The 26,645-nt window shown below is 39.9% G+C and overlaps 2 protein-coding genes across 14 annotated transcripts in view; one reads left to right on the top strand and one right to left on the bottom strand.

Annotated features, from left to right (window-relative positions):
- Window positions 1–302: 302 nt before the first annotated feature.
- On the bottom strand, window positions 303–23,740 carry SLTM (SAFB like transcription modulator). Of its 10 annotated transcripts, none has more exons than XM_085233877.1 (21): window positions 23,407–23,740; window positions 22,729–22,816; window positions 16,819–16,892; window positions 16,408–16,593; window positions 15,634–15,681; window positions 14,675–14,702; window positions 12,831–13,299; window positions 12,228–12,277; window positions 10,167–10,285; window positions 8,066–8,215; window positions 7,868–7,977; window positions 7,620–7,780; window positions 7,189–7,280; window positions 6,800–6,963; window positions 5,614–5,788; window positions 4,903–5,027; window positions 3,730–3,897; window positions 2,775–3,089; window positions 2,193–2,346; window positions 1,291–1,448; window positions 303–953 (listed from the first exon to the last, which is right to left on the bottom strand). In XM_085233877.1, the coding sequence occupies exons 1-21, from the start codon at window positions 23,599–23,601 to the stop codon at window positions 845–847; spliced, it is 3,138 nt and encodes a 1,045-aa protein (XP_085090003.1). In that variant the 5' UTR covers window positions 23,602–23,740; the 3' UTR covers window positions 303–844. The 10 variants fall into 10 exon arrangements, with proteins under 10 accessions (XP_085090003.1, XP_085090002.1, XP_085090005.1 ...); XM_085233876.1 differs by having other exon boundaries at window positions 10,167–10,292; window positions 12,229–12,277; XM_085233879.1 differs by having other exon boundaries at window positions 2,193–2,334; window positions 10,167–10,292; window positions 12,229–12,277.
- Window positions 23,616–26,645, top strand: part of RNF111 (ring finger protein 111) — a 51,609-nt gene continuing 48,579 nt past the window's right edge. For 2 of the 4 annotated variants that reach the window (XM_085233872.1, XM_085233871.1), the window contains exon 1: window positions 23,947–24,292. In XM_085233872.1, the coding sequence (XP_085089998.1) occupies window positions 24,039–24,292 (254 nt within the window). In that variant the 5' untranslated portion in view covers window positions 23,947–24,038. The other 2 variants (XM_085233875.1, XM_085233873.1) reach the window with 2 other exon arrangements.

The raw sequence follows: 26,645 nt of genomic DNA, 5'->3' as shown, positions 1-26,645 counted from the left end.
AGATCAGGGCGTTTTTACTAGCCCTTGCCTTAAACTTGATAGATTTTTTTTTATTTTTATTTTTTTTTTTACAACAGTCTGAATCAGTAACTGCTTTTAGCCCTTATTTGAATTTTACTTTAAAGACACTTTTTTTTCTTTACAAGACCCAGTGTACATTTGTATAAATACTGAATAAGCTTTAAATATTCATGTTCTTCAGAAGGGCTTGTCAATATTGTTTTTGACTTGCCATGCCAACTTGTCAGTTTCATTATTTCTTCTTTCCCCCAACACTGGTTTCAAAGACTTAATAGAAGCTATACAGAATATGAAGGTTTATTTCAAAAGAATACATTTGCAAGAATACACATAAATGCACTCAATGTAACAGTACCTTCTGCAAAAATAGGTTACATAATACCCAGTAATGAAAGAACAATCTTATTTCTCTACAAATTAGAAAGCAGAGAGAATAGCCTGGACAACCTTCAAAACGGAGGTTATAGCTGTGTATGTTGTGAGAAGTAGCCAACTTTAAAGCATGACACCACAGAGCTAATGCTGGTAAATCAAACTAGCACACAGCTGCAACCCATTCTTTTATACAAGATTAACAAATATTTTGGTTCCAATTTGTCTTTATACAGCTCTAGTGCCTCAGGGAAAATGCTTATCAAAGATACACAAAAACTATCCAAAATTACAACGTAACTATTAAAATGCCTCCAAAATTGAGAGGAAAGTAAGCACGTTAAATTAAAAAAATTTAATCAGGAGTTCTGGACAAGATTTCCTGTTTTTAATCAGAGAAAGTTTACAAGAAATTTCAATAAGTTATCTTGAAACCAAGCAGCTGTAGATCTTAGAATCTTCGTGGAGGTCCACCTTTAAATGGCTTAAATCCTGAGCCACTTCCCCTCTGCATGGAATTCCCTGTGATCTGTACAACTCTATTTATTGGTGATGAGTTACTGGAAACAAAGGTGTTAAAGAAGTGTTATCAAAAGTGTCTACACTCTTGGTGCACAGATAAGAACATCCATACTTCTCATATCACTTAACTGTTAAGTCTCAAAAGAATCTTCAAACCATTCAAGACAAGAGGCTTTACAGGAAGCTTCTGAGTTTGTAACTGAACAGCACTAGCAGAACAAGAACCGTGGAGCCAAGTGCTGGCATTTAAGGATGGACTGCATGTTGCACAGCAGCAAGCCCTCGCTGCTACATTGAGGCTACTGCACTTCTAAAGGATAACGTGCACACTTGGGAGCTCAGTGGGGAAGTCGAAGGAAGGAACAATTTTTGTACCTCGTGTGTGGAGACATCATGCCACTTCCTCCACGGCCATCTCCCATTCTCCTTGCATCATGATACCCACTTCCTTGAGAACTAGGTCCATGCCATTCTTTCCTTGGTCCAGCTTCACGACTGTGCCGTTCAACAACATGTCTGTCTTCATTGTAGTGCTAGTAAGAAAGTTATTTTAAGAATAAAAGGCCTATTTCATCATCAATATGAAGAGAGTTTTTCAAGAAAGCTAAGTCTAGAATTCTCCAGCATCACTACTTAAAATCTAGTAGTTTGGGCTTTCAGTCCATAAGCACCTAAACCATTCTTAAAATAAGTCTTGTTGAAATAAATCTAGATATCAAAATGGAACTATTTTGCAATAACGAACGTGCAAAAGGTGAAGTTTAATGAGCTTTTAATTTACTCCCAGTTCTACCCCAAGCACGTAACTAAATAAGCATGTTCCATGTATCTGCAGAAAGAAATGTTAAATGCTTCAGTCGACAGAAGCATGAAAAATTTAGGCTGTTGGCTTTCAAGACAAATCATACAGAATGTTTTCTCACTAGCTCCTTAGAACTTTCAGCATACTAAAAGTAGTGCAGTGTCAGATTAAGAACCTAAAAAATACTATGATAACACATTATGAAAAGCCTAATCAGCAACTCATTCACATGCTGTTCTGACCCACCTGAAAGAAACTAGACTTAAGAACTGGATATGTTTTCTGCAGACATTTTAGCTTAATTAAGGAAAAAAGCAATACAAACACTATTTAAAGGAAACAAGCAGCTTTAAGCTAATTAAATGTTTGTTACGATTTATGTGATGCTATGTGGTCAGCTCATTTTTCTAGCATGATTTTTTATTTCTCAGTTTCTTCCTGCCTCATGCATAAACATAAAGAAAGAATTACTTACTTGTCCTCCACCACCTCGTTCTCCCATCACTCCTCGTTCTCCTTCCCTGCTTCCATACCCAGAAGCACTGCTTCGGCTCCCAGGAGGTGCACCTCTTACATGTCCAGACACTTCTCTTCCTGATCGATCTGGCCTCTCACCTCTGTAAAAGTTGCTTTTATCAAAATTGTGGTTTCAGTATAATATAATAGATACCAAAACCTAACAGACTTCTAAAACTCCATATAGCTAGCAACTTGCAGTTGGCTTCTTGGAAACATTCTTTTAAATCTACATGGCTCGCTAAATATTGAAAAGTTTGCATGTATTTGTTTATATCAGCATTCTCACATAGAAAGCCTTCTTCCTATATATTTCTATGAATAAATAAAAATAGACTGCTAGGCGTCAGCATAGAGTTTACTGATGTTTAGCATATGTGACAGAGTAATCAAGTTTTTCCTACTGTTTTGGAAAGGGACTTTACTACTTTTTAGGAGGAAATCTATTCTCTCTTTACCCATCAGTTCTGGAGGCATTATTACCATGGATAAATTCTACAAGAATCACTACTTTCACTAGTTGTATATCCAGGAAGTTTACCTGCCATCGCGTTTGTCTGTGCTTATGCTTCCCTCGTTCTTCCAATTTGTTTGCCTAGGTGGATTTGAACCAGTCTCTCTTGGATGTCGACCGTGTGGTATTTCAGGTCTGTCATGAATTATCACTGTTCTTCTTTCATCTCTGTCTCCTCGCACTTCCCGTCTGTCTGTATCTCGAAGTTCACCTCTTGGTGGTGGTGGCTCATTTCTTCGGGAGTCACTGAAATTCTTTGGGTATCTCTCAAACCCTGGTTCTTCTCTTCGTGCTGTTGGGCGAGTCTTTTTTGCTTCACCTTGATTTACAAATCGTTCTCGCCTAGGTTGTTAAAGCAGGAAAAAGTCATTTGCTTGTCTTCCATTCTTCCCATTTTTCCTTAAATATAAGCTCAGAGGTTAGGAGATACTATTCACATAATCATAGTTAAAAATACTATTAATCTTTTTACATGGTATACATTGCAAGAATCCTTACACACTGAATTACATTTATCTTTACAGTTAGCATTTTGAGCTTGAGTTCTTAAATCTACCTAACATTTTTCAGTGGATTTTTCTGTGTGTAGTTTGGCATCTACAATATTGATGCACTTGTAGGGTCTCCTTTTTTACCTTCCTGAAGCTCAGGTATGAAGCACAAGGAATGCTAGATTTAGCCTTGCTTCTTAAGGAGATGAATTAACCAAACAGGACAGATCTAATTCATGAGAACCCATTTGTGACAAGGTATGAAAGAAGAGTAATTGCAAAATTTCTTTTATAACATGATGAAAAGATCACCATGCAGCAATTTAACATCTCCAGAAAAAAAAAAAGAAAATTTTATGGTATAAATGGCCAGTCCTGAAGTAATTTCTAGACACTACTACAATTCTATTGCTGCACAATGACATCTTTAACTATTCTAAATTTAAAGATGTTGGCAGACTAATACCTGCTGCCCCATGATCATAACTTACCTATCAAAAGACGACGATGGAACAGAACCTTCTGGATATCGCCCCCGTTCTCTGTGATCAAAATCGTTAAATCTGTTCGGTTGGCGGCTGTAATCTGAACTATGACTAAAACGCGCATCTGTATCAAGAGACATCTTCTTACTCTCATTCCAGTAAGGATCGTCTCTCCTTCAAGAGAAACAGACGAGCCATCATCAGTTACATGTATCCAAATCACAGCCTAATAATACGGAAAATAGTTTCAATTATGCATCAGTCGTCTGCTTTAAAGACAAGCATTTGAGCCCTTGTAAAGCTTCTAAAGGAGTAAGATTTTATCCATACATGTAAGAAAAATGTTTTTGGTGTTCTTGTTTTTTTTAGACTACCCATCAACATTTTGTAGCTTAGATTTTAGATACCATCAGTATAAAAGAATTCAACCAAAATTCTGCCATCAAAAGTCTTCCAGGATAAATAATAACAGCAGCTTTCTAGATGAAAAAAAAAAAAAGAATAATCGAAACAGCCTTGTCAGGAAAGAACAGTGTAGAAAGAATCACCCCCTTGATCATCAGAAGCACTCAGGTGCAGTCTTCATGATGAGAAGGCAAGACACTGTTACTTCGTGTGGGGAATAAAGGCAGCTTCATTTTCATGTACTTCAGTGTTCTGCTATTGCCTCTAGCATGAGACCTTACAATTGCCTTCTATTGTACCTCCCTTAAGTCAACTTTATGGCTAAGATCTCAGACCTATTTTTTCAATTATAGAAACTTCTGAGCTTTAATTCAGGTGACTCAAGCAGCCAGTGGTACAAGTCATCAGCTTCAGCACAAATGAAAAGCCAGCACTCTGGCTCCTCTGAACCATTAATTTACCGGGAAAGTAAATTCTTAATGAATTAGAATCTAGAAATTTTGGCTGTTAAGGCAGAAGAACAGCTTTTCACAGCAGATGCACTCAATTATACTACATTCTTTTGGTACAGTAAGAATTAATTAATGGGATGCTTCTATGTCAAAGCTCTCTGATACCATGTTTCATACCTGACGTACACTGATGTCAAAAATAAATACCAGAAATTCAGTTCTTCTGTTTAGACTTGTTTCAGATACAACCACATTTTCAAGTCACAAACAGCTACCAGCTTTTTATAAGGGTCATAAAACAGTGGTTTCAGAACTAGATTACCTGTGATCTACATCACGTGGACGTTTCAAAGCGTTCCTCTTTTCCTGTTCATAGCGAAGTTGTTGTTGTTGTCGACGAAGTTCCTCCCTTTCACGAGCAATACGCTCTGCTTCTTTTCGACGTTCCTACCATGAAAGGGATGGGTAAATAAACACATCAGACACAAGAGTTCTAATTAGAGATACCTATGAAACACTCAGTAAGTATACAGAACTACCGTTTGACAGTTTTCTACTAAAGGCTGTCTGATGTAATTCATGCTTGGATAGCATCCAAGACGCAAGAGCATGAAGGAATATTTCTCTGAAGAAGAGACAATGCATCTGTTAGGTATAAAAATCTCCAGGTGCTTCCTCATGTTGCTAATGTGTTCTCTGCCCAGAAATACAGCTCATTAAGTTTGCTATACCATTGTTCTCTAGAAAAAAGCTAATAAAATTACTGAAGACTAACTAGTAGAAGCAATGTCACCTACTGAATTTCAGTATTAGTGTTTCTGACAGACACTACTGTATCAAGAACTTGCTATCAAATTACTAGTCAAACAAGGTAAAGACTGCTGCTTCTGGTTTTACAACGTTGCTTATTTATTGTTGGAGTGGTTCTTTTGAGGCCTGAGTGGAAGGCCAAAGAGAAATTCATATCAAGTGCAAACTGAGTTACAGTCCTCAATTGATAGTGCTTTATAGTCCGAACTACAAGTATATGTACCTGTTCAATACGAACACGCTCTCTTTCCAAACGCTCTCGTTCCATCCTTTCCCTCTCTAGCTTTTGCCTTTCAATTTCTAATCGTTCCCTTTCTCTCTGCAGGCATTCTTCTCGTTCGTGCATTATTCGTATACGTTCTCTCTCCCGACGTTCCCTCTCAGCAATTTCTCTTCTCCTGAAGAAAGACAATAAAAACAACAAAAAGAGGTAGCAGAAACTGAATTGGAAAAGTTTCTCCTCTAAAACTAACAGCACCGTAGGCACAGACATTCATAAACTATTCGTGAGAAGCCTAGTACTGAGAGAAGCTGTGGTATTAGAAGCCTACTCCTTTTAGCCCTAAGTAGCCAAACTCTATTCTACAGAACCACTTAAGCAGACAACAGCTACTGAAGCATTTAAGTCATGAATTATCTTTCTGATTTTTTTTTTTTTTTGGCATGATTCATACTGCTGCATTGTTATCTGGCAGGTAACAACAATCGCCTAGCAAATAATACCATTTTGATCTTAAAAATACTTGCTTTTTAGCTGCTGCACACTTCAGACTAACAGAATTTTAATTACTTTCTGTCCAAAAATAAGACAGAAAAACATGACTGTTCTGACTTGCACAGATAGTATTCTTGTATGTTTTCTTCATCTCCACCTCCAATAGAACAGCTTACAGGAAGCAGGAAAGGTATTTTCTCCTGTAAGATCTATGCTTGCTAGAAATTCCTTTGTTTTGGGAAATCCAATTAGAAACATAAGTCACTTGATTATTCTCTGCAAACTTTTTGTCACATAAAATAAACAGAATAAAAGAAACTAGCCATTTAGTCCTTTTATGTAAGAGACAAGAGGGTATTATGCTCGATTTGTCATTAGGCATGTAATAGATCTCTAGAAGTTACTATTTTTGGCCACATCTCCTATTCAACTTCTTGTCCTTTCACACAGCAAACAGCATGCAGTCACACCCCCTCTAATAAGCACTAAGCTATGCACATACACATACAGCTTTTAGCATATTAAACAAAAAATTTTAAGTCATTTTATTTGTATAAGGGTACTGCTAGGTACAATCTCAGACTTTAATATCTGAATAAAAGGTTTGACAGAATACATTCTAATTAGATTGCTAAATAAAGTATCTGATCAATTAATGCGTAAAATAGCCTTTAGCAAAAAGTTGAATTACTACCTTCGGAGTTCAACAGCTCGTCGTATTCTTTCCAATCGAACCATGTGTTCTCGCAATCTCTGTTCCTTCATCTTTTCAAAAGGCAAGATATCCTTTCTACCCCTGTATTCCCTGAATTTCACTTTATCTTGAATAATACGCTCTTTGTTCCTCAATATCTGTGGCTATAGATAGAGATTACAATGGTTATTTCAGAAGTCTCATTCACTTAGGGAGATTTCTGGATGCTACGTTCAAATACCATTAACTACTGAGCATACAAAGCTTCTATCTAAGCTTAATAGTTTATGATACTTCACAGACTCATCAGGAAAAAAAAAAAATAATAATGATATGCGTGTAAGGTAGCATTAAATCGTAAGAATTCCAGTAAATCGATAGATACTTACTTTCTCAAACCTTCCCCTTCTCACTGTCCTAGAGTGGCCTTGGTCTCCTTTTGTTTGGTCAAGAACTACAACGTGACCTGGGCTTTTACCACCTAGGGAATAAGGAAGGGGAAAAAAAAAAAAAAAAAGGGGGGGGGGAGAGCGATTTAAAACAAACAGTCTTCATTTGCTTATTACAGATATTCACTGACTTAGAGATTCAGAAATGTCACTGAAGTTGCTACTGGTAGCAGAAGCATGCCAGCACATTTCTGTAGCTAAGCAGTAGTATGATGCATTGAACTTCACATTGGCTCTGAAGCAATAGATATTACTGGATTGTAGAGATCAATCAGTGGTTAATTATTTTTCTTCCAATTAAAAGCAAGAACATGCCCCCCGAACAAGTCAGACACAGATTCACAAGGAGGAAACATGGCTATATTGCATACTTATTCTTTTCTTTTCTTCAGTTTTTTTAGTGGATTCTTGATTAGGGCCACTTGCTCCATTATCACTCTTCTCATCTTTACCTTCTGTTTTCTTGGCTTCTTTACTTTCTTTTTTTTCAGATTTCTCAGATTTCTTCTCTTCTTTTTTGGTTGACGGTGTTCTTGTTAGGAGAGAAACACACAAACACAATGAGGAAATTCAACTTAAGGGATTTTCACAACTGTAGGAGACATGTGAATGTTCTTACTTGCTGGTTTTGTCACTTGATGCGGTTTTCTTATCCCCTGTGCTTCTACTTGAGCTAGATTTCTCATCGCTTTCCTTCTTCAGCTCCTTTTTGGAGGGATCGCCTTTTACCTACATTTTTTTCAAAAGCAAATATGTTAATACAGATTTTTGTCCAAGATGCTCTATGTGGGTGAACTTTTCATCTTATTAAACTTACTTTCTCAACAGAAATTTGTTGTCCATGCAGCTCTGTCCGATGGAGGTGGGCGATACATCTGGCCACTTCTGTACTAGAAGACATGGTTACTATGCCGTAACATTTTGCCCCCGGACTTCGTGCATTTGTGACCACCTTTGCACCAAGTACCTACATAAGCAGGTGAAAATTAGGTCTTTAGAAATACATTTCTAGTGAGGAACAGATAATATGCCAATAACCTTTTTACCCTAGTATATATGAAACAGCAACAACAACAAAACCTCACCCCATTAGAAGGAACAACACTACAAGTTCTGTAAAGCAAACAATCACACCTTTTCAAAACCTTTATCCCAACTTTCAAATTATGGCAAATTAAAGCCATAAAACATATGTCATCTTTTGGCCAGTAACAACCTCATGCATGTTACCTAACCTTTTTTCCTGTTTGTTTTTGTTTTTGTTTGTTTTTTTGTTTTTGTTTTTTTTTGAGAACCACCGTCAAAATTCATGCTGATCTGAAATTGATGTTTCATCTGTAATGGATGAACATGCATAAAAGAAACAAGTCAGCCACTGCCAATTAATCAGAAGAAGGTATAGTAAATTACTGCATAATATTGCTTGAGGCAAAAAGTTCTTTAAAAGGTAACTACCAAATGTGTCAACCAGGCAGCTTTGGTAACCAACTCTTAGACATGTGCCTCTTGAGGAAACATTAAGTCTTGTGTTGTTACTGAAATTCTAACAAGGAGCCACAACAGGAGCAAGTCTTATTGGTTGATGCAATTTATAGTGCATTAATTTAATCATTTTAGCAACCTGCAGTGCTGCAGTCATTTAGTCATTACATTTTTCCCCATTTACTTAGAAGTGGGTACAGAAGTACATACAGCTGCTGAACATTTATCAAGCAAAAACAAGTGAAGAATTGGAAATTTTAACAAGACAGACTCGTGTTTCACTACTCATGAAGTCATTAAATAAAACTGCCTTCTTAATTTATTATAAAAATCAGATTCATAGAATTTCCATACTAACCCAAAATCCAGGAAAACTGACTTAGTTTAAGCAGCCTGTAATAAACTTCATAAGAAGAGTCCCCAGAAGAGTGGACATTAGCAGTCACGTATTTTAGCTTATTTTTCCCCCACTCAGAAGCTCTTAGAACACTTTTTTTTTTTTTAAGTAAGTTTTTCAATCTTAAATACAATTGCTGCAGAAGAACTTAGCCATTGCTATTTAATTAAAAAAAAAAAACCTCAAGGCTTAAAGTCAGTCCTGACCTCAATGTTAGTGCCATTTATATCTTACCTCAAAAAGAAAACAACTTTCTTATTAAGTTATGGGTCTTCCTGTAAGTGCAAATTCTAGCTTAAGGTTCTGAATGTACTGGGGGTTTTTTAGGTTACACTGGTTAGACATTTCATCTCAGATTCGTGTTAAAATGAAGTAATACTCAATTTCTCAATTTGCATAGAGTAAGGGTGTCATGGTTTCAGCTGGGACAGAGCTATTTCTCCTTCATAGTGTCTGGTATGAATTCTGTGTTTTGGCTTTAGGAGAAAAACAGTGCTGATAGCACACCAGTTTACAGTTGTTGCTGAGCAGTGCTGTACAGAACCAAGGCCATTTCAGTTTCTCAGATTCTTGTACTGTCCTGCCAGTGAGAGAGGCTGAGGGAGACAAGGAGGTGGGAGGGGACAGAATCAGGAGAGCTGACTTAAACTGGCCAAAGGGATACTCCATATGACATCATGTGGAAAAAGCCTGAAAACAGTGGGGAGTTGGTCTGAGAGCTGCTGCAGCTTGGGGACTGGCTGGGCATCAGTTGGGCAAGAGGTGAGGATATGCACTGGGCATCGTTTGGTTTGTATATATAGTAATAACTATAACTCTTCCCCACCCTTCCTTTCTTCTCTCTTAGTAAGTAGCTTTTATTTCAACCCACAAGTTGTACTTTATTGTTTTGGGTTGGTTTTTTCCCCCTAATTCTCTCTCATTGGGAGTGGAGGGGGTGAGCAAACCATCACAGCGTGGTGCTTAGCTGCCTGCTAGGATAAACCACAACAAGGGGTTATGGGGGAGGAGGCACACAATATCACACCAGATGAAATACCTTTCCATATTTTCCAAAGAGATTTTTCAAGTCAGCAGCTTTTGTGTTGGAAGAGAGTCCGCTAACCCACAGGTTTCTAGTTGAACTTCCACTGCTACCACTAGCACTGCTTCCACTTCCTGAAACAAGTTTTGCAAAACAGCCAACAGAATTAAGGAGACAAAGATTCAATGAATATTGAACTAAACTGTTGCTGACAAGAGAAACTTAGCCTGTTACCTTTAAGTAACTGTTTATCCGGTTACCTTTCTTGAAAAGACTTCTATATAAAAAAAATATGCACCATAAGATTTCATTCATTCACCCACGTAATGAGACCAGCAGCTTGGCTTACTTGACAGCTAAGAAATCATATAACACTCTGTTTAAGGCATGCTTTACTTCTTATTTAAGTAAGTTTATTAAGCTTCAACTTTTGGTTCTTATTGGTAACTTCCCTCTAGAAACACACTCAACATTTGTTTTTCGTTAGTATGTCTTTACACTAATCAAATTACCAAAGCAATGACTGAAGGGTTAACGGAGAAGACAGTTAATCCTCAACATAACTTATTTCTAGCCTCCAGAACCTGTTTATTTCCACAGCTTCTTGGTGGCTACCCTCCATCAAGAGCAGTTTTTTAACACACTGCTGGATGTAGCTTACCAAATGTTATTTTACACATAAAGGAAAATACTAAGGACGAATAGAAAAAAGAAAAAACAACATCCATAAGAAAAAAACAAACATGTTTTAGCCATTATTGTAACAACTTAGAACTAAGAACTCAAAAGTCACAAATTCCCAACATCTCTTGTACTGTTTTGTTCAGCTTTTTTGTTTGCTCTTAGGTGTGTGAACTGCTTCTGTTGAAACACAGCTGGTTGTACAGGCTAGACAAGCACAGGAGCTCCAGTTAAACAGTTGGAAACTCTGATGGTGGGCAGTTTTCAAAGGTAGTTTAACCACCCTCAGAAACAGCTGGCTTTCCTTCTTCAATGCATCAAGATGGACTAAGAGCAAAAGGTAATAAAACCTCAGCTATCTTCATCTAGGATTATCTTGATAATCCTGGATTATCTTGATAAATTGTGATATACTGAGTTTATCATTAAGTAGCAACTATCTTGGCTTTGCATATGTATATTTTTAAGACAGCCTTATGATGGTGACTATTACAGATGTTGTAAATGCTACATGGAAACAGATTTGCTATTTCTTTAATTTCATCATAAATATAAAATTATCATGAGCAGACAGGCACGTACAGACAACTGAATTATGGCTGTCACACAAATTTCTCCTAAAAGCTTCACTTCTCATATGAAGTTCCATTCATCCTTTGTGATATGAGAATTTACTTGATGAAGATTTTTCTTTGGGAAAGAGCAAAAAAGGCAAATTAAGGAGGCACATCAGCTTGTAAGAATATATTTGCTCAGCTCTGAAGCATCCATATAACATTGACATTAATGCACACCAGAGCTCCACTATGAATTTTTCACCATAAAACTGGGTTTTGTATTAACAGGAGGAAACACCAAGGTATACAGAGAGCTTCCAACGTTACTGCCTTGACAGCCACATGCACAATTTTGCTAGCCAGCATGTTGGCTGTTACACTGCAGCTGAAAGTTTACTTCATTTAAAACCGAGCAAGAATTGAAGTCTGAACAAATAATTTAACTGGTGTTATATTTAAGTAACTGTGTGTGGCTTTTTTGCATTTTTATGAGTATATATAATCAGTCCTTTAGGCTGATGTCAAGTTACAGTAAGCATATCTGAAAATTACACCTTCTTATCAAAACAAACACCTAGGAGATGTTGAGTTTGCTCACAATAGTATTTTGAAATAGAAGAATATATTTCCATTGAGTCCCCTGAATAGGTATTTTTGATCTTATAAGAAATCTGACATTATAAGAAGTACGCACACAAACAGCTAGTGACTACTGTGCCCCTGGCACAATTTACTACAGACAAGTTCAATCCTATAAGCCATTTTAATACATTGCAGATGTTCTTGAAGAGAAAGGCATTTACTTCAAGACAGTACTGCCATAGCTTGTAATAGTTACCTTTATCATCCTTTGATGTTGTCTTGCTTTCTTTAGATTCCTTAGTAGAGCTAGAGAAGCAAATTAAAAATCAGAAGAAAATTGAAAATACAGAATTTGCTAAGCATTGCATTTTATACTAACAGACAAGTTAACATTTCAAAAAATAAAAAAAAAGGCTAGACTGTATTTGAACAAATGATTCCCTCATGGATTCTTGCACTGATTTTCCCCAGGATGCCTGAAGATCTAGATTTTCTGACAACTCTATTCAGTGGATATATGGCAATCTTCTCCAGATTTCAGGACGGGGACTTGACTTCATTTTGTGTTCTTAGAACTGATAGCTGTTCATTACCATCATCACAAGGACATTTAAAAAACTTGTCAAATTGGAAAAAAAAAATAAATAAATGCTGACAATTCGACAATGCAATCAGTAGGACATAGTGTCTATACGAAGATCTTGAATTTTAAAAAGTAACTTATGGCGGTCAAAAAAAATCTATAGGCAGGAGCATAGGATACTAATTACAAGATTCTTGCTGCTACCCCCTTAATGTAGAGTGATCTTATTGAATGCTGGCACTCAGTATCGTAAAGAACTGACATAGAAAAACAAACCTCTTTGCTTGACCAGAGGCCCCAGTAGACGAGGGACCTTTCTTCAAAGTATCCTTTTCTTTGTCTCCAGATTCTGCTTTCTTTGAACCTTCTCTGGCTTCCTTCTTGACAGGATCACCCTTCACGCAGTCTTCCTTCTTACCATCTTTATGGTTCTCAGTCATCTCATAGTCCTTGCTTTCCTTCTCCAGGCTCTGTGAAATGGCATCCTGCCCATCCTTTGGCTTACTTGCTTCAGAATCTGTAATTTTCACATTTTTACCTGTTTCTAGGAGGTCATCACCATCAAAATCCAGAGTGATGGCATCTTCAGCCTGGATTGTAACCGATATGTTATCATCCTCAGCTTCTTTCACAGACGTGTTAGCTTCCATCTCTTCGTGAGCCGTGTGATCAGCCTCAGCTAGGCTTTCTTCTGAAGGAAGAGGTTTAGATACTTCTTGTGTACCATCACCAGAACCTGCTTTATCTAAGAGGATTTAACAGGAATAAATATGGCAAAACAAGAAGTTTAAACAATTTCATATGCATATGCTAGAATAGGACCTAGAAAATACAAAGCCAGTTATTAGCACTGATGGAAGGTTAGGAAAAAACACAAGGTGTATTAACACAAATATAAATCCTTTACCCAGGATCACTTATTCTTCATGGCAAAACACATTTCCTAGAGACAAATACCAAAACATTAGGAGTCAGAATATGGTTCCATCCTGGAGATACCCGTTCTTCATAAGAAGTATCCATTTTCCAGTTTAGGATTTAGCATGTCATAAGAAAATAGTTGCCTTGGATGCTCACTGTTTGGTTTAATCCATCTTTCAATCTTCCTGGTTTTGAGACGTCGAACCTTCCCAAATCCAAAAGTATTACAGTCTTGGAGACTTTCAGTCAGGTCTTCCACATCGGTAATCTTTGGTTTTTCCTTTCCAAGCTTGCTGTTTGGCAGTCAACTTAACTGTACAAGGCTACTGCAGAACATAGAGGAGTGAGCTTTAATCCAGAGTTCGTAGACAGATGGTTCTCAGTCTTCATCCACTGGACAGATTTTCCATCTCAGTCCTACACCGGCACCTCAAACGGTGTTCTTCAGCTTGCACTGGAGATATTTCAGTCGTAGGTCCCTCGTACACAAGGAGTCTGTAGTTTTATCCTGTAACTTCAGTGTTTATTCCATCTTGCATAACGTGATGTTCCATGTCCTTTTCTAGTCCACAGTATGTAGAATCCTTAAGACTTCTGTCCAGAAAGTCTGTTTGCCCAAATGCATTATATTCCTTCTATAGTTTCACTAATGAGTACAGCTTTAAAAAAAAGGTAGCCACTCCACAAGTTTCCAAACACTTGTTTTACCATTCTATATACAAATGGTATTTCCAAGTGACAGTAAGCCAAGCATATGATGGTCCACACATTTTTGGGTGCTCAGGTTCAGTGTAAGGGAGTATCATTTCAACTCAATTAAACATCAGTTACTGCAGTGCAAGTTGGAAGCATTTGCATCAAGACTTACCGTATACTAGAATCAGAGTCCTTGAATACTAAGATTGCTTTTGTATTTGTTTTTCGTTTTTTTTTAAGATTCGTGGTATTGCAACTATACTATACATCCACCACAGTAACTGATAAGTACTGTAATCAACTCTTAAAAGTAGAATAACTCTTAAGAGTGAGATAAACCCATTGACTGCAATGATTCCAGGTGCTGAGCTTAATAAGGAAACAACTGATACTTAGTACTGGAGACAAGACTAAGATTAGTAAAGAGACCAAATGTTACAAGAGAAAATTGCCCGCTCTTACCAGGCTAAAGACTTCTGAACTATATTAAACTTCAAACATACCTTTCTCATTTTCCTCATCTTCACCATCCTGCAAGAAAAGGAAGTCAAGACTAAATGTCTTCTATTTTAGAACTTAGGGTAGAACAATTCATATTTTCCATCAAACTTCAATCACGTGAAGGCTAATTAAAGAAGTGAAAAACTACTCCCAAAGAAAACATGATACAGGAACGAAGACTGTGTTCCTTCCTTATCAAATCACTGAAAATTTGTACCAGAGTTCACTAGTATCTGTCTGCAACACTTGCAATTGGCTGCAACATCAAACTGTCCCCTGTCCTGCTACAGCCTTTAGAATAGATGGATGTCACACTTCCAAGCACTACCTTCAGTGAAACATAAGTACACCATCACTGGCTTTGAAAGCTTATAAGAAGGAAGCCTACCTCATTTCAGACTTCTCGTTCAGAATTTCAAGGTGAAACATGATAAGTAAATTCTAGTCAAAATCTAACACCACTAATAAGACATGATGTATGAGATGTCCCTTTTTGACGTCAGTTCCATGTAACTCAGACTGTATTTCTCAGCTTAGAGATGTTACAAATGTTAGCATTAAAAAAATCAAAACAAAACAATATAGTTCCCCAAAGACACATTTCCAATTTAAACCAGAAGTTCTATGCCTAACAGCTGTATATACTATGTTATCATTTGTCATAGCCCTCTAAAGCATCTTTAAGATAGTTTAGAAAACATTCCTTGCTAAGTTTATGCAATGAATAGTCCCAGATTATATATGGGAGTTTGCATTTATATGTGATGCCTTATTTGGAAGTCACAATTATTTGCTCTCTTAAAAACAAATAAATAAATAAGAGCTTCCTTAATGTAGCACAATGAAGATGAGAGTAAACAGTACCTGATCCTAAGAAGCAAGCTGGAACAAAAGGCAGTCTAAAATGATCTTTTCAAAATTAGCTAATGTGCAAAACAATTAGAAATTATTTGGAACTCACGTGGACACTTGGAAAAGTGTAATCCTCCATGTCTTGACCTTCATTTTCCTATAATAACATAAAAGGAACTTGCTCAGCAAGGTATTTGTTTTAAGACACTTTAAAAAAAAAAAGAACATCAAGCAGAGCTGAGAGATTCAGTTAACTCAAAACATTTTAGCTAAATCAGTACACATTTGAAAGGTGAGAACTTTTCATGACTTCTATCAGGTTCAGTGTTCAGACTAACTACTTCATTACTAGTAACAGGGAAAAGAACTACCTGGGAAGTCAATTTTGGACTATGGTACAATTTTATCAATCAACACCACATTTATTTCAGGCCTATTCAGATACAAGCCAAGAAGAAAAAAAACAGAAAGAAAAAAAAAAACAAAGAAAGAAAGAAAAAAACAAAGAGAAAAAAACAAAGAGAAAAAAACAAAGAGAAAAAAACAAAGAGAAAAAAACAAAGAGAAAAAAACAAAGAGAAAAAAACAAAGAGAAAAAAACAAAGAGAAAAAAACAAAGAGAAAAAAACAAAGAGAGAAAAAAACAAAGAGAGAAAAAAACAAAGAGAGAAAAAAACAAAGAGAGAAAAAAACAGAAAGAAAAAATAAAGAAAAAAAAACCAGAAAGAAAAAACAAAGAAAAAATAAAGAAAAAAAAAACAGAAAGAAAAAAGATTTCCAAACTATCTTTTAGAGATAAGAAAGCAAGACAAAGTGGATAAACTAGTTCTGACTTCCCATGAATACGTATTGCTGATAACAATGCAATTAAATTACAGAGTACCTGATTTTCAGAATCCTTTTCTACATCTTCTGTTGTCTCTGCTGACTCCATGTTGAGGTATTTTTTCTTTTCTGCAGATGGGAGTTCTTTAGAATTCAAGTTCTCATCTTCAGCAGATTCTTTAAAGTCCTTCAATTCATCATTTCCATCTTGATCGCTTGTATCTTGAGTCTCCAATTCACTTTCCTGTTGATGTGAACAACAAATATTTGGCATTACTGTGGTTATTAGATATATTAAAAAAAAAAAAAAAAAACAAAACCAAAATCACCATTAGAATCAGTGTTTTGCAAAGTTTGTTTTTTTTGTTTTTTTGTTTTTTTTTTTTGCTTTAACTAAAACCAAACACTGAACTTAAACAGAAACTGGAATATACTTCAATTTTTGAAAACAAAACAAAAAAATACATACTTTTATTACCTTGACAAAAGAATCATCTTCAACCGAAGCATCACCAGTTGATTCATCAGCTTCCTGCTTTTTACCTGACAAAACAGGACATGCTAATGACAAAAGCTGCTAAGTACAGCATGCTTTCTTTCGATACTGATTACATGTAGGGCATTACTTTATTATTCTCTATGTGCTCCAGTTTATCTGAGCTGTTCAGTACTGTTCAGTACTCTCCTAGAGTCTGGTGTTTTTTTAAGATGAGGAGGGAAAAAATGTCAGATGAGTGAGTATGAACAATTAATGCTGTTTCATAAACAAGAAGTTACATCCAAGTTAGTGACTTGATATAATATCAGCTCCTGTACTTTTAGTTACAATGAAATGTAAGAGAACATTAAGTATACACATCTAGCATTCCTGGAGCTAAGTTATAAAGTACACTTTATAACTTAAGATTTTGGAAAGACTGGTCTTTGTAGGATAACTACCATGTCAGAGCAACTTCAGTTAAAAAGAACTTCTGACAATCATCTAGCCCACCCAACCACCAGAGAGCTCTAGAGAGCACTAATTTCCAAGTTACAATCATGTTGCTCAAGGTTTCGTCTAGCTATGGTTTTGATTATCTGCAAGTCTGGAAGGTTCTCAAAGCCACCTTTATTGAGAGCTTTTCATCACTGCAGGGAATAATCAGCAGCACAAATGAGGTCATGCATCTGGTTTAGACAGGGCACATTTCACTGAAGAATTCCAGTACCTGTGCTTTTTTCAACTAAAGATGGCTCAGTGAAGATGACAACTAGACAGATTGCCCCTTGGAACCCACTGCATTTCACAGAATCATAAAAGTTGGAAAAGGCCCAACTGTCAGTCCATGACCATCATGCCCACTAAACCATGTCATTCAGTGCCACATCAACCCTCTTCTTGAAAGTCTCCAGGGACGATGACTCCACCACCTCCTTGGGCAGCCCATGCCAATACCTTACCACTCCTTCTGAAAGAAATTCTTCCTAATATCCAATCTGAACCTTCCCAGGTGCAACTTTAGGCCATCACTTCTCATCCTATTGCCATTACGTGTGAGAAGAGGCTGACCCTACCTCACCGCTGTAGAGAGCAATAACGTCTCCCCCGAGTCTTCTCTTCTCCTGACTGAACAACCACAGTTCCCTCAGCCGCTCCCCATAACACTTGTGCTCCAGAGCCCTCACAGCCTCACTGCCCTTCTCTGGACACGCTCAGGGCTTCAACGTCTTTCTTGAAAGGAGGGACCCAAAACTGAAAACGCTACTTAAAATCTTGAGACCTCACCAGAGCTGCATACAGAGGGACGATCACCTCCAGCTCCTGCTGGCTGCACTGTCTCCAATACAAGCCAGGATGCCATTGGCCTTCTTGGCCACCTCGGCACACCGCTGGCTATAGGGCCTCCTACCTTCAGGCAGATCGACACGTTCCTCCCAGCTTAGTATCATCTGCAGATTTACTGAGGGTGCACTCAATCCTCTCATCCAGATCATCAATAAAGATATTAAATAGGGCCATCCCCAACACTGACTCCTGAGTAACACCAGATGTGACCAGTCACCAGCTGGATTTAACTCCAAGCTCTGGGCCCAGCCCTCCAGTCTGTCTCGTACCCTGTGAAGCGTACCTGTCCAAGCCATGGCTGCCAGCTTCAAACCTTCAGCAAAAACAAGACCAAAGAACACTGAATACAGACATGTTCATACCAACATGCCCCTTTTAGGGCATTTTGTCCAATTCATTCTATTGAACATGAGCCTATGTAACAATTTTAAGCAGCTCTATTAGAAAGTAGCTCTTTCGGGAAGAAGTGTTGCTATCTTCTGTTAAAAATTTGTATCAATTCAGGATGCAAATGAGATGTTTTCACTGACAGGCAACACTAACAGCATGCATTCAGCTCAGAAAAACACTAGTCTCCAGGAAAAGACACGTGGCAGAAGTTACGTTTATGATTAAAAAACATGAGAAGGTTCCAATCTAAATGCATAGAGAGAACCAACAAAATATTCTCATTTTTTTAATTTGGAATTTTAATTTGGAATGCAGTAAATTTCAATAGATTTGTGAGATTACAGAAGGAAAAAAAAAAAAACACAACCAAAAAACCCAGAAGCACAGGTATAGTGAGGAAAGCTAGCTTTCAACAGAAAGAGATGCAGACTGATATCAGAGAGGATAGTTTTTATATGCTTCACAGCTGATGTCTGAAGAAAGAGTACCCCAAACTTTGTACTAATATTTCACCATCCTACAATATAACCTATAGCTGCAGATAACCTCAATGTAAGTAAAAGGTGGAGAGCCTGCAAGGACACATTCATCTATTTTCTGCTTTAACATTCTCATTTCAGTTCTTCAGTTTGTTAAACCTGCAGGTCCAAGTTCTTCCTGCGTCCCAAACCCATTTAACCATACGGAGAAGTACCAATGCATACAGCTGATGCCAGACATTTAGCAACTAGCTAGCATGTACAATCTTGAAAACTATTTAAATTCATTCGTTTTGCCTGAGGAAATCTGGCAGGTGAACTTCACAGTGAATAAAAAAGAACTGACACAGCTATCTCTACTACATCCCATCACTCTGCACTGGCAGCTAGAGGTAGGAAGTTTACTTTCAGTGACAGTTCTGCGTTTCAGGTTACTTTGACCTGATCAGTTACTTACTTCACAGGACTGATGTTGGCATAGGCTCACCAGTGACGGTGACTTGCTAAAAAGTAAAAATAAAAAGCCAAACCTGCATTCATGAAAATTCAAAACTTCTCTCTGTTCATTCACCGCAGACTGCCGAAAGTGAGATTGTAACAAACGTTCTTCAGAAACCAACGTCTGTGAACATGCTCAAGACCAGTCTCACTTAGAGGAAAATAACTGTGGCTAGAAGGTATGTTAAGAACTACTGTCCCGACAGCTGAGCCCTCTGAAAACAGGCACAGTGAGTCTCAACTCATACAAGCTGTCAACAAACTGAAACATCTTATGCGTACGGTTATCTACGCAGTGGCTACTGAAAATGTCAGTGGCGTAAATAGTACTCACCACAAATGTGGGTGCCTGAGCTAACAACACAAACAGTAATTTGCCGTGGTGTGACGGCACTCCTTTGTAAGCTGTGCTCAATCACTTTTCTGGCAATGGATACACACCATAAAATTGCAACAGACGATTTACCCAGAGAATGGGTATCCTCTTTAGAACTAAGTAGAAGATTTAGAACATCTTTTAAAATATTTTAACATTCCGTGGGCTTATTTTCTACCATTTACAAGTCCTACAGTAGCTTAACTTTACCCTACCCATTTGTGGCCCTCTACATATGGAACTGAGACTGAATATCCAAAATTACCCAACAGTGTATTCTAGACAAGTCTTCAACAGCTCAACCTATATCAACATTCCATATCGAGTTTTCCTCATAGACAGTGCTCAGAAAGAAACCACCTCACTTCTTCCACAGACCTTAAGAGTTGCAGCAGAACTGACTACAAAAGACATTCAGATCTAAAATTGACGATAGAGCTGATTTCCAACCCACACCCCCAGGGAAACCTTCCCTCCCATTCACCTCTCTGTCTGCCAAGAGAAAATTTATCCATTACTCCCACTCTCTTACCTTCTCTAAGGCTCTATTTTCTTTCTAACTCCAAGAAACATCCAATACTCCTCCTACTCTGCTTTGTACAGCAGTAGTAGTGTGAACAAAAAAAAAATCCTGCTGAACTGGTAGTGTCATTCATTTTACTGCTAGGCAGCTGTAAAATAATTAAACTTACAAACCCACTAGAACTAGTCTCAAGTTATTGGGAGGTGAAACATCAGCACAAGGCTTGGAACAATCTGTGATCAAAATCAGTGAAGGATGCAACACTACACATAGTGAAGACTACATACAAGCCTTGCATCTCCTACGTGCCTTCAAAAGTTTCCTAGTGACATAGTTAGGGAATACATTTTTCAAGTGGTTGATTTCCAGGTGTGGTGGGAAACCTCCTGGCTATCAACAACATATTTCAACAAAAAAAGCAACAGACAGAAAGGGAAGACAAAATCAAAATCAGCAGTTAAGACAAACAAAGCATAGCTGAAAAGAAAGGGTATGACTTTGGTAGAACACATTTCCCCCCAGCTCGAAGGTTCTGATCAGAAAGAACAGTTAGCAGTAATCCAGTAATGTCCTAAAAGATTTTCCCTCGACCAATTAGTGATTTTTTTTTCTTGTTCTTAATTGGGAAGATTAATGAAGCATAAACCTTTCTGTTTTGGCACAAAATATGCTCCTAAGACTTTTGTACTCCCAAAAGTAAAGAGAAAGTTTTGAGTTTGCAAGAGTGAGCAGATAATAACTTAATGAAGGTCATATTTTGCTTTGAGTTGTACTAAGGCTGTACACGTGATACATATGAGCCCTACAGTTTAATTCCACAGAAGAGGTGGCAACAAGCAGCCACTGAAGCCTTGGCTCAGGCAGCACCAACACTATGAGGGCAAACTATCTTTGTGGAAGCAGAACAGTACAACTACACAAGAAGCCAGTTCAAGGACATTGTCAGTCTAGTTTGGAGACCAGGAGGATAAAAAGCAGCAGATTAGAAAAGCATTCATCACAGCAGAACTAACTGCCATTTAGATCTCTACATTAAAAATTGTGGAAGTGTGTCCTTATTTAGCTTCCATGTTGTTTTTCCTTAAGCATTGGTTACCATCCTCAGAGTAAGAAATAAAGTAATGCCGCAAAAGAGAATGAAATCATATTCTCAGCTTATTTGCCTTCACCTTTCTAGTGTGCCAGAAGCACAGCTGGGATGTCACTCAAACTTTCTATAGAGACATTTTATTATTAAATTGCCCTCTCGCAGTGCCAGACAGAAACATTAACCATTTCCACCACAAAACCCAGCCTAAGACAAGTCACAGTGGTATAAGATCAACCACTTCCAAAGCATGAATGTTCATAGCATAAATGTTCAGTGAAGAACACTGTGTAAAGCAGACATTCCCTTCCCCAATATTACTTGACAGGTTACAGACACCCTCAGAAACAGAAAACAAACAATTCTCCCCCAAAACTCAAGGTCACAAAACACAAATAGTTACGCATAAGTAAACAGTGCCAACAAAATCTCTGCCAAATATATTACTTTATAATCTAGATAATTATTTTTCGCAACATAAGAACAAAATTCTCTTAATATGTCACTTTAAATCACACTGAACATTCTGATTATATTCAGGAATCTCTCCATTATAAACTTTCACTGACAACCATGTTGATAGGTCACAGCACACAGCCTTCCCCAGACTCTGACCTCTACCACTTACTGTTCCACACTCACCACTAACGTGGGCCAGGTACCTTCTCACCGCTGAGCAACCTGCCAGCTCACCCCTTGCCCTGGCACAGGTCTCAGCCACCACATTGACACCCACCCATGAACACTCTGTGCTCAGGATCCCATTCTATGGCACATCCCCAAAAATCTTACAGAACATCTACAATGTTAACAAGCACAGCACAAGTCTCCAGGATCCAAAGACTGTACAGCCACCACCTTACGACACAACATCTGACCAACACATCCCATATGGACACAGCACCCCTATACTTTGTAAGGCCCAATGCATTCCACACCCTCAGTGATAAGCAGATGTGTGACACAGGGAGACAGACAGAGCGTGTTGCAGGAAAAGGAAGCAAGCCGGTGCAACAGGTGGTGATGGGGGAAACAGAGATGATGAGGAAGGAAATACCATGACTGGAAGTGCAGGGCACTTATGTACAGAACTCACAAACATTAAAGCACAGGCACAAGCGAGGCCACGGTTTGTTACTTTTTTCTTAAGGTGCTGCATGCAACAAAAACCTGTTTAAATCTATAATCAACATGTATTCACCTTTGCCTTTAGCTGGCTTCTTGGTGGGTGTGTCAGCAGAAACAGTTATTTCAATGTTATCTGGATCACCTCCCTCCTCTTCAATAGCCTGAATGAGACACAGAAGGGCAGTTTTTAATGGAGTTCATTTGGAAGCGAGACACTGTCACTTCAGGATACGGGTGAGCCAAGTTATTACATTTTCAGCTAAACAACGTCTTACCGAACACTGCACGTTAAACCTCCCACCGAAAGCTGGGGAAGGAGGAGGAAAGACTGACTCTAGTGACAGTGGTTTGTTTAAGCCATTCTCGTGACATTCCGAAGGACAGCTTATCGAGCATCGGCACGTTGCCCTCGGGAATCAGTGCGCCGGGCCGCCGGTCAGCCGCAGCGACACGAAGGGCCAGGCAGCAGGCAGCGAGCTGCAGCCGCCCAGGAGGGCCTCAAGGCCGCGGGCCGAGCCCCGCCTGACGCCTCCGCTCCCCGCGGCCGGGCAGGGCGTGCCGCCGCCGGGCAGGCAGGGCCGAGCCGAGCCGAGCCGAGCCGGGCCGGGCAGGGCGACCCTCAGCCCTCCGCCGGCAGCGACACCGGGACCGGCCCCGCCCCCCTCACCGGGGCCGGGAGAACCCCGCCCCCCTCACGGTGCTGCCCCCAGCCCGGGCCGTGCCGCTCGGCCGGGCCCACCAGAGCTCTCACCTGCTTGAGCCGGGAGATGAGCACGGTCTTCACGCCGTTGACGTCCAGGTTGCGCCGCTTCAGCTCCGACTTGAGGTCGATGACGCGCAGGTCGCTGATCTTCTTGCTCTCGGTGGGAGGCGGCGCCGCGGCCGCCGGAGCGGTGGGCGCCCCGGGAGCCCCCGCGGCGGCGGGAGACGAGGCGGCGGCGGCCATCTTAGAGCGACTGAGCGCGGAGCCGCACGCACAATGAAACCCCCCCGCCCTGTCGGGCCGCGCGGTACCCGGATGGAGGCCGCGGCCGACCTGAAGCGCGGCGCAGGCGCGGTGCGGCTCACCTGGGCTCCGGACCTCCCCGCGAGAGGTTGGCGGCGGGCGGGTCGGGCGGGCGGGGGTGAGGGCCGCGGTGCGGCTCCGCGGAGCCCACCTAAGAGGACGGGACGGCGCTCGGCGCTGGCCGGGCCCTCACTTCTTCAGGGAGCGGCGCTGGGAGCCATGAGGTGCCCCGGGGTGGCGCGGGCTGGGCCAGGCCTGGCGGGAGGCGCGGGGCCGGGCGCCGAGGCAGGGCGGGGCCGGGCGGGCGGGAGGGCGTCCACTGCCGGGAGCCGGGCTGCGCGCCCCGCCGAGCGCTTTGAAGCCTCGGTCCGGAGCAGATGACGGCGCGGCGTCTCCGTGCGTCTGTCGGTACGAGCTCGCGGTCGCGGGCCGCCGTGCCGGGGCCGCAGCGCGTCCGTCCGCACGTAGAGCCGCGCTCGGCCCCAGCGGCGCTCCGGGTTCGCCGAGACAAAAGCGGAGCGGTTGTTACCCGCGCAGTGCCGGGCTGGGTCGGAGCTCCGCCGTGTCCCGGCTTGTCGGGGTGTGGAGACGTGCGAAGCGCGGGGTCCGGCTGCGATCAGTCTCGCTCGCGGTAAATAGAGTGCATTTTGCTTCGTTGCAGCGATCCTCTGTGCTGTCTTCATTCAGAAATTGTGTGCTGATAAAACTGGAAGGATGTGTTCGTTTCACTTAATAAATCTGTTACAAACTTTTTTTTTTTTTTTTTTGGTTGCAAATTAAGCCCGGAACCCAACACCTTCCTCTTCTCTGTTTCCAGAGCGTGCATAATCCTTTACTTCAGTAATATCGCTGACATCAGTAATATCGCTGACATCCATCCATTTAAAAGTTAAGCATGTGCTAAAGCCTAAAACGGAATTTGTGCTGATGCCGCGCTGGAACAGGTTGCCCAAGGAGGTTGTGGATGCCCCATCCTCAGAGGCATTCAAGGCCAGGCTGGATGTGGTTCTGGGCAGCCTGGTCTGGTGCTTGGCGACCCTGCACATAGCAGGGGGTTGAAACCAGATGGTCATTGTGGTCCTTTTCAACCCAGGTGATTCTATGATTCTGTGACTGTGTGAGCATTTTAAACATCTCATGGTGCAGTTTGGCATAGTAAAGATTTAGTAAAAAGAGCAGTCTTAAGCAGGAGATGTGTGTATGTTCTTGCTCGTGCTGTCCTCTGTGACAACGCTTGCACTAACATCTAATTTATCAGAAATGGCTGTGAGGTTAACCGATGTACTCCTTAGCTTTACTTTGAACACAGAAACAGATTTGTTTCAGTGGGTGTTCATGTGGCTTTCAAATAGTACGTGAATAAATCCAAATTTTATTTTAGTTCTATGTTGAGTTCAGTCATGTACCAAAATCTCAGCCAGGATTGCCAGCTCCCCTGCAGCGGCGTTGTACCAGGAGAGACAAACTGCACTGCTTTGGTTCTGTCCTCAGTCCTGGGAATGACCAGCAAGTTAACACCTGCAGTGCTCACCTGCTTTTATAGAGTATCTCTACTCACCTAAACCTCTTCATTTGTTGGTTGATGTCATGCAGATGTCAAAGCTGTTAATTTAAAGAGCCAACAGTGACCTTAAAATGTAGTCTCAGTTATCCTGCCTCGAGGCATGGTACACCATTAGGAAAACAGCCTTGACTGATGTTCGTCTAACCTGTTCCTAAAGCCTTAAATAGGGATGCCAATAATTCCTTGGTCTAGTCTAGCCTTTAACTATCCTTTTTCGTATGCCTCATTTTAATTCCTTTTGCTGCAGTTTTGCGTTCTTACTCTGACTCTAAAGGACAGAGTTCCTTTTTCCTTTGCAGCGTTCTTATGTGAAGACTATTTTGTTCATTCCTTTATTTTTGGAGTATAAATACAGATTATTTTCTTTTTTTGATCAGAGTTCGAGAACAGATTACCTTTTTCTGTTGCACCTCCCCAGCTCTTCTCCATTCTTCAAGTTGCCTTAGTGACAGCACTTCCAATGGTGCATCTGAGAGCTGTGTGCCTTTTTCAACCTCACAAAGGTGTGATGCGCGCAGATTGCGATCCACTCTACCTGTTGGTTTCTTTCCTGAATGTTTACTACAATAAGTGTTTCTCTGCAGTTTATTTCTTGCTAAGAGCAGAACTTTGCACTTCTGTTTATTACATGTGTACATTTTTTGAGATGATTTCAGACTTCATCGTTGACTTTTGCTCTGTTTGTATTACCTCTAAACATGGTGTTAGGTGCGGGTTTATATTTACAGTGTCTAAGCTGTTATGCAAAGATGTGAGTGCCTTTACAGGATATAAACTGCAGGTTTGATGCTGAACTACTTGCAGCGATGCTCAGGGTACAAGCGGTTTGGGACCAGGTTTATGAGGTTTCTATCCAGATGAAGTTTCCTCATAAAGTTGCTTATAAAAGGAAGTTTCCTCATAAAAATGTTGATGGAACAGAATGTCAAAAGTCTCAATAAAGCTGAGATCTTCAGTTTATTCATATTCATATAACATAACTGAAAATAAAGTTGGTTTGATTTGTTAATAAAAAATCATGTTGGTTGGCATTTTTCACATTATTTTCAAGAAATACCTCTTATGATGAGGTATATTTGAATTTGCTGAGGGATTTAAATCTATATTGGCTGGTTTCTAACTTCCTGGGGTTGGCTGATTTGTTGGTTGTTGGTTGTAAAAAAAGAAAAAATACTTTGTCCTTTTACAGTCTCTTTGAAAATCAGTAGATGTTTCAAGAGAAGATTGCTATGTACAGTTGGGCTCTGAAGTTTGTGGTCAAGTTTGGTTAGGAGACAGTGGTATCTGTTCAAAGAGGAGAAATGTTTGGTGCAGATATTGGTTTTTAAATAGCAACAATGATAAAACTCCCAAACTGTGCTCTTGTAAATTCATTTTTGTCTGTCTTACATGTGAGACACGTGAGAGTTGTGACCATCCT

Source organism: Meleagris gallopavo, chromosome 12, assembly GCF_905368555.1.
Source record: "Meleagris gallopavo chromosome 12, MGAL_WU_HG_1.1, whole genome shotgun sequence".
Lineage (NCBI taxonomy): Eukaryota > Metazoa > Chordata > Aves > Galliformes > Phasianidae > Meleagris > Meleagris gallopavo.
Note: the sequence above shows the minus strand (reverse complement) of the source record. Positions and strands in the feature narration are given on the sequence as shown.